Source organism: Capsicum annuum, unplaced genomic scaffold, assembly GCF_002878395.1.
Source record: "Capsicum annuum cultivar UCD-10X-F1 unplaced genomic scaffold, UCD10Xv1.1 ctg69525, whole genome shotgun sequence".
Taxonomy (NCBI): Eukaryota; Viridiplantae; Streptophyta; class Magnoliopsida; order Solanales; family Solanaceae; genus Capsicum; species Capsicum annuum.
This window is the reverse complement of record NW_025879172.1, coordinates 1-8,256: the sequence shown is the minus strand read 5'-3', so window position 1 is coordinate 8,256 and position 8,256 is coordinate 1. Positions and strand designations below refer to the sequence as shown.

At 37.2% G+C, this 8,256-nt stretch overlaps 1 protein-coding gene and 1 pseudogene across 1 annotated transcript; both read right to left on the bottom strand.

The window, feature by feature from the left end:
* Positions 1-70: 70 nt before the first annotated feature.
* On the bottom strand, positions 71-929 carry LOC124894097 (putative disease resistance RPP13-like protein 1). Its single transcript, XM_047404849.1, has 2 exons — positions 880-929; positions 71-796 (listed from the first exon to the last, which is right to left on the bottom strand). The coding sequence occupies exon 2, from the start codon at positions 785-787 to the stop codon at positions 140-142; it is 648 nt and encodes a 215-aa protein (XP_047260805.1). The 5' UTR covers positions 788-796; positions 880-929; the 3' UTR covers positions 71-139.
* Positions 930-6,100: 5,171 nt separating this feature from the next.
* LOC124894096 lies at positions 6,101-8,249 on the bottom strand (annotated as a pseudogene).
* Positions 8,250-8,256: the final 7 nt, after the last annotated feature.

Sequence of the window (8,256 nt, the reverse complement as noted above, 5' to 3'; positions counted from 1 at the left end):
TTTAAGTCAAATGAGCCAATTTCTTTAAGTAACCCTTTTGTTATTCTGATAGCATCATCTGGCTCAGACACACAAAACCAAGCTTTCAAATTAAAATAGCTTTTTACCTTCTCATCATTGTAAGCAGCTTTAGCAAGTGTTATCTTGCCCACGCCCCCATTCCAACAATAGGGACAACAGTCGGACTTTTTTCACTTGCATCCTTAGACAATAAACGGTCAATGAATTCGTCTATTTCATTCTGCCTACCAAAGACATCAGATTCATCAATCAAAGAAGTTGAAGGTGTTCTAGTTTCTATTTTTTTACCCGAATCAAAATGCTTCTGTAAGCCAAGGCGACCGATTTGCTTTTCGAACACCTCCAATTTTGTAATGGTGTCTTTCAACTTCTCTTCTATGTTAAGAAAAATATCATCACTCAAGCTCAGGTTGAGGTCACTTACTTGATGGTTACTTGTTTCTACAAGATTTTGATGTTGACCTTCCACCTTGAGCCCCAAAGCCTCATAATTGACTTCTTCCAAGAGGTTTTCAGCGCCGTCCACAGCACGCTGAAGCTTATTCAACCACTTCCTCACGAGTGGATCTGATGCCTGCTTATTCTCTGCATCACTTAGCACAATCTGAAGACCAAGCAAAATGTCCTCCAACCTCTCTAAAAGCCCAACATCATGCTTATTCTTCTGAAACATCTTGAGAAGTTCACCATGAGGAGCAAGCCTATCAAAGAGAACATTCAAAGCTGAAGAGAGAAATGCACCACCAACTGCTAAGCCAATATCCATTCCTGAAATCTACAATGCAAAACAAGGAACCACAAAAATGATTTTAAGAATTTTGAGAACATAAATGTTTCTATCTTCAGATCAAATTTTACCTGTTGAATGTTAAGAGTAATTTGCAAAGTGATTTACCTGTAATTGGTACAACTATCCCATTTCCAGAAAGTCTGAGGGTATATTAAGAATCAAAACTGTCCTTTTTTCTCTTTTACATGAATATGACTTTTCACCTAACAAGAAGACTTAGTCTTGTTGACAAAGTTGAATAATTGAAGCAACAGAGGAAGGGTGTTGGGGTGGTTGCGTTGACAAAGACTTCATAATGTTTTGTTTTCATTTCATATCTCCTTAATATGATTTTTTTTTTACTTCCTCATTCTTATTTAATGTAGTTTAACTTGTCACACAATTTTAGAAAGAAAAGTTTTTGAAAATTATGATCTAAAATAAATCTTTGATATTTGTGTGACTATAAATAATTTAATTAAGGGTAAAATGTGCATTTTAAAGTTCAATTATTGCTAAATATAGAAGTGTTTATTCTTTTTTGAAACTGACTATAAAGAAAAGCAAGTCGTATAAATTGGAAAAAGGAAGTACTTGAAACAATGTCAAGAAGTTAGGAATTAGGTAACACCAAGAGATACGATGAAATGATAAGAGTTTGCACTATAGTTGCAACATATTATCAAAAGATCTTGTTAGTTACAAACTATATAACAATAAATTAGTAATAAACTTTGTAACTAGATCCTAATTTTTTTTTTCACAGTGAGCATAGAAATTAGAAAGTGATTATACTATCTTAAAACACATGATAAGCAAATACACGTAGCTCAAATTCAGATTTCTCAATACTGGAGAACCAATCATAATCATGTCATCTTTTGATTTTCATTGGCTCAGACATATTCAGAGTAACAAGAAATCCATTGTCAAATCCTAGACAAATGTCACATCGACAAAACACATGAGAGACGTTGATTGTTAGTATATAAAGAAGCGAGCCTTAGACCTTTGTGACACATTTTAAAGTCGTACAAGCCTAATCAACTAGAAGCCAACAATACAAGCTGTATGTTCCATTTGCAGCAAATCATGCTTCATATATCTCAAGCAAGCCAAAATAGATGGTTGTACGACTTGGAAATCACAGCCTCCTTACTCAAAGAAAACCAAACTGAAAGCAAATTAAAAAAAAAATAAAAATATTAGAGCTTTTAGCCATTTTAGGTATTACAATTACTGGACCAACCCATGTGTCTTTAGCTAAGCATGAATGATTTCTCTAGACACGTAATGAAATGTCTATTGGTATTCTTTTTTTCTTTCCAAGCTTGCTGGAGTTTTCTTACAAGGAATAAGCAAAATATACCTCATTGTGCAATAGAGATTTTATTTTTCCAAGACTTCATGCCCTTCCAAATGATTCCGCAAATTGATTGGACAACTCCTGCAATGATAACAACAAACTGAAACTAGCTAATAAACAAGCAAGGAGAAATTTTTTAAAATAACTGGCAGGTTATCCGAAGTGTAAGCATGAACTTCATCCTTAGATGAGTTTATCAACAATCCTTACACATGGTTCAACCAATGGATGTCGTACATACATGATTCAGAGATAGTGAAATTAATGATTGCCAGAATGAAGAGGGATGAAGGAAGACCTTTATCGACGCTGATTGGATACAATCATTACCCCGAAGCACCTCTTCCTTGCCCGAGGAAACTTCAAGAATTTCTATTGCGATGAAGCTTCATGCAAACAGACAAATGTAAAATAACAAAAAGAGGCAAGCATTAAATGAATGGTGGAAAAGGACAGTCTCTTTTGATATGATTCAGGCAAAACTACACTCATATTCATTAAATAAGAACTCTTAACTGAGACCAATGGAGACCGTATTGCAGTCAATTCATAACTAAGACGACTTGATCCCCAAAACATTGGATGGTCGTCTTCTGAAGTGATTATATATTGTGGTTGTTCAGACGTACCACCAAATTCACATCTTTCAATTGGAAATGAAACTTCAACCATGGTTGTCAAGGAAGAGAAGAAGATCATGGTTTAATATAACTTGAAAGGAAAACAAACACTTACTAATTGATTTGAGAGGCAATGCTTTGTGATTTGTTGGTGCAATCAAGTGAAATTTTCTATTTGGTAGAAAATTTGAATGTTTGAACAGCCAAATCTATATGCTGAATAGTCAACAGTAGTAAAAGAATTACCTGGATCAAATCAAGCTGCATAAACTTTACAATTCGTAGAGCTTAGTGTCGTCTTCACCTATAGTAAACTAGTGACCTATTTTAATTGGGACAACATATCAGTTCTGACAGCTAATAACACTGGATCATGTAAGTGGTACTAGAAAATGACTACTCCTAATTGGTGTTCGAACTTACAGAATTTGGATGGATCAAAGTGATTGCAGTGAAGAATTGATCGGAAAAATCGAATGGTAGGTATAACCATCCGACATCCCTGCTTTTTCCAGCATGACAGCAAGCACGGACTGGCAGAGAGGAGTTAATTGAATGATCAAAGTACCAGTTGCTTCCGCTTGTAACATTCGAGCGTCTTGACACCATAATAACAAGGAATCCCCCCTATTCCAGAAGTAAGGGAAACACCTTTCGTCGTGCCACATGATTCCTGAATGACCGTACCGAGGAATTCTACTGTACTCCGTGCGCTATGATTGTTGATACTGCCAAGTCTACCCGAAGGTTCAGTCTAGATTGTAGTCCAGATATAAACCCAAGGCTTCCCAGGTTCAAACCTCAGCAGAGACCAAAAAATACTAGGTGATTCTTCCCATCTGTCCTAGCCTTGGGGACAGAGTTACTTGGTATATGTTGCTGGTGAAAGGTGGCAGATATCCCGTGGATTTAGTCGAGGTGTGCGAAAGCTGGCCTGGACACCACGGTTATCCGACAAAAAAAAAAATGTAGTCCAGATATTCTGATCAAATAGTAACACTGTCAAATTCCACACAAAAGAGATGCACTTCTCTTCACTTACAGTTTGATCGCAGACCACAGTCGAGGTGATTGTCCTTTCAAGGGAGAATGCTAGCATGATTTTCCTTTCACCAATTGAGCTAAGAGCATATTGTTACCAAAATCCTGATCAAGAAAAAAAAGGAAGATTTAAAACTCGCTAATAGTTGAAGCCGGTAATTCATTGTTTTAATGCTTTCAGATGTTAACCTTTCATACAACAACAGCAACATACCCAGTATATTCCCACCAAGTGGGGTTTAGGAGATATTAACCTTTCGTAATTTTGATATATAGGAACCAGAATTTTCTTCCACATGTACCTTGGATATTCTATTAGAGACTCTTCATTTCCGGAGGACAATAAGATTCTACTCGCTATCAAAGCACAAGTGTGAACATGTGCAGCTCTAAACTGCATCCTCCTTTCTCAAGTAACTGGAAAAGGGGAAAAAACCAGAATCATTTGATGAAACGTCAAGTAATGCATGAACTAGCCAGGCGTATTCGCAGCGATACAACTATTTTATCTTTAGCTTTTTCAAATAAAAAATGACTCATATTTCAAAAGACTTATACATCCTGGGCTGACATATCAATGTATTGTGAATGATAAAAAGGCTTCTAATTTGTTAATATGACATTTTTCTATGAACTTTCCTAGATAAAGTTCTTACTCCTGTATCCTAAACTAGGTATTTTTTTCTCACAATGTAAGAAATTTCCGGAGATGCAAGATATTACCTTTTATTTGTCATTTTTCATGCTACTCTGAAGATGCTCTCTCGGCTTCACAGTGGCAATAGACACTACATGCTGCTCTACAAGATTTAACTATGGAAAAGAATACAAGCAAAGAGAAAAATGAAAAATAAAAAACTACTGAAAAGAAAAAGGAACGAAATAATTCACATTTATCCGAGCACCAATCGTTTTAATCATTGCAGGTATTCCCGACCAATCTCGATGTAGGAGATATAAGCAGTTTATGACAAGCAATCCCCTTACTCAAATTCTAGACATGGTTCGAGCAACAGGCAGTTGGAAATACATAGTTCGGACATGGAAGAGGGCAGTCTGATGGTTCTGGAAGCTATTGTAGATTACACTAACGATATATATGCAGCTCGAGATTGAACAATTCCTACAATGACAATGGATCAAATGCCAAATCAAGCTAATAGGCAAGCAAAGGCGAATTCCATGGAATCAACTGTCAAGTTATCTAGACATTAAAAGTACTGAGTATGAAAGTTTTGCTTCAAAATCTTTGCTTTCGAAGCTTTGATGTAGTCTTATAAAAGGGACTAAGCAAATTACCTGATTGTGGAAGAGATTTCATTTTTTCGAGCATTTGTGCACTTCTTAGTGATTCTGCAAACTGATTGAACGACTCCTGCAATAATAAAAAAGCAAGGAGAAGTTTTCAAAGATAACTGTCAGGCTATCTAGACAGTAAGTAGTGTTTCCAATAGCACGATCTTCATCTCTGAACGAAAAACAAAAAGCTACTGAAATGAAAAAACATGTTCACTTACATGTAACAGCTTTCATGACGGTGAATAATTTCCATTCTGCAATATTTGAGGGAGAACATAGGTTAATAGACAAGAAAAAAGTCTTCACAAGAATATTAATATGCAAGTAAGATGAATAGTGAGAGACATAACAAGAATACATGAATGGCTACTGAGATGAATCTCCAAAGACAATAAACACATATGAGCATGGTAACAGATTACTAGTTCATTAGCATTAAGCTAAGCTATCAACTTTCCGGTGAAAATTGTTTCAATTCCTACCAACACCAGATTTCGTTTTTTTATCACCTTTGTTGTTTGTTGAATTTGAAAAAAATTATATTATTAAAGAACAGCTAGTCACTACCGTTGTTATTATTAATTTATTTTGCATTGACAGATCTTCATAACTAGTTGTAATTTGACAAATTGTAACAGCTGGTAATTTCATTACTAGTAGTTTTAAGAAAATATTGTACTACAATTTTTGAAATATGAATTATCTAGTTCAAATTTTGTGTCGTAACTTTTGGTTATTTTAAATAGTTTTTAGAACTTATGGACATAAATTATGTTTCATGCTTTCTTTAAAAATAAGAGTGAAATATGTTTCCTAAAGATTTGGTTTCACAAAAACACTAGAGAATCCATTGGCTTCAGAGTGGCGACAGACACTTTGCTCTGCCTAAAGATTTATAAAAGGAAAATAATGAACAAACAAGCAATGGGAAGTAAGTGGGAAAAGAATAACTTACATATGTCGGAGCGCTATTTGTTTTAATCATCACATGCCTTCTCCATCAATATATATTTTAGGGATATGAGCAATTTTTGACCAGTACTCCCCCTTGTCAAATTCTAGGACTGGTTTGAGCAATGGGCATTGGTGAATAGATAGTTTAGAGAGGGAAGAGGGCATCCCTTTTACTGGAAGTGATTGGAGATTAGAGCAACCCTCGATGGTCAGCTTAGAGAGGGAGGAGGGCAGTGCTGATTCGGGAAGTGATTGGAGATTAGGGCAACTACAGATGGTCAGCTTAGAGAGGGAGGAGGGAAACCCTTCTTCCAGCAGTGACTGGATTTGAGGTAAATTACGAGTCCATAGATATTCAAGAGAGGTGAGGCTTTTGAGAAGTTGGCTGCTTAATGTTTTCAGTTGGCCTATTTTAAGCCTTTGAATAGAGCAAGGCAACTCCCAATTCTCACCACCAACAATCTCTGTCACTGCCATTGTGGTAGATCTCCAACTCTCGGAGATAGGGGAGTCTCTGTAGACACCACTCCTTTCGGCCGTTCATCAGTTTCTCGCAATCCCTGATCTCAAGGAGTTGTAAATTGAAGGGCAATCCTCCATCAGGAAAGGACTCTATTTCTGGACAATCCCACAGTCGTAGTTCCTTAAGAGAGGGAAGGAGTTCCTGCATACCTTCTGGCAGCCGCTTCAGATTTTTGCAATCTGAAATAAACAGTGACATCATCTGGGTCCCATATGCGACCGAAAGTATTTCAACACAAGATCCAATATTGAGTGTTTCAAGATTCTCACACCAACTAATATCGAGTCTTTCAGTCCCATTAGGAATCAAAAACCTAGTAAGGTTTTGGCAACTCCTTACCTCCAAAGTGCGTGCTCTTGGACCAACTCAGCTGATGATATACGATCACATCAATACAGATCCAACACCTCTAGAAACATGTCAGAAATCATCCTACTACTATCTGGTGCCTCCAAATTCAATTTCTGGCAACGGTGTATCCTTATTTCCTTCAAGGTACTCGGCAGAGTGCTAGTAGGCAAGGGGGCAAGAGAGTTGCAATTCCTAATATATAATTTCTCAATCTGCTTCATTCCCTCAAGTTGGGATGTAAACAGTTCAGCTTCATCAAAGAGAACTCCAGCCTTAGGAGAACCATCAACTTCAAACCTTTTTAGACTTGAAAGTTGGATGGGTGTCTCCAAATTGAGTTCAGGACATCTTGAAATTCTCAATTCTGTCAGAGAACAAAGATTTTCAGGCAACTTCCCCATCAACTTGGGGCAATCTTTAATGGAAAGGTCCTGAAGTGCAGGAATCTCCGTTCCCTAGTACGTGCCACTGCTTCCACTCAGGAATCTCTACAAATTCAAGCTTCTCAAGAGAGTTAAAAGGCTTTTTGGAGGACGGACAACCATAGAATTCTTCCGTCACCTCTAATATTCGATGCATCACTCTAATGGAAAGGAATTTCAAACGAGGAAGTTGTCCTAGTGCTGGCAAGGAAAAACAGTCCTTGCAGTTGCTAAGAGACAATTGTACTAGCAGATTAAGAAATGAATGATCAGCTAGCCAATTTGGAAATTGTGTCCCTCTATATCCAGAGATTTCGAATTCTTTTATTTTTGTGTGTGGACGTAGCTCATCAAGTATGTCTCTTTCGGTTTGTGCATTGTCCGCATCACTTCCGCTCCACTCCAACGATAACTTCTCAACACTATTCTTATCCCTCATCTTCGCCTTCTGAGCTTCCCTTCTATCAATCACATTTTCCAACTCTAAAACTGACAGAGATCCAAACAAGTTACGCAGTTGACCCAAATCTTCCATTCTCAAACCACCTAGAAAAAACTTGGCTCCAACTAGCACTTGGAGGCTTTTCAACTTGCTCAGATGTAGCGGCATCTTCAAGCGAGAAGTGTCGCTTATGTCAAGGTGCCGCAAGTTGATTAGCTTTTCCATCTGCAGTGGTAACTCCTCAAGATATCTACAATATGACAGGAGAAGTGTCTCGAAGTTATACAATGCACAGATAGAATCGGGCAACATTTTAATCTTTGTCCAAGAAAGGTCCAAAAATCTGAGGAGCTTTAATTTGATAAACAAAGCATCCGGAAACTCCACAAACTCATAGCCTGACAATGATAATGCCCTTAAAGATGTTAGCCTTGGCAGTATGTTATGC

What these genes read in the sequence shown, in the direction of transcription:
- LOC124894097 (XM_047404849.1), bottom strand. Translation starts at nt 787, where the DNA reads ATGGATATTGGCTTAGCAGTTGGTGGTGCATTTCTCTCTTCAGCTTTG.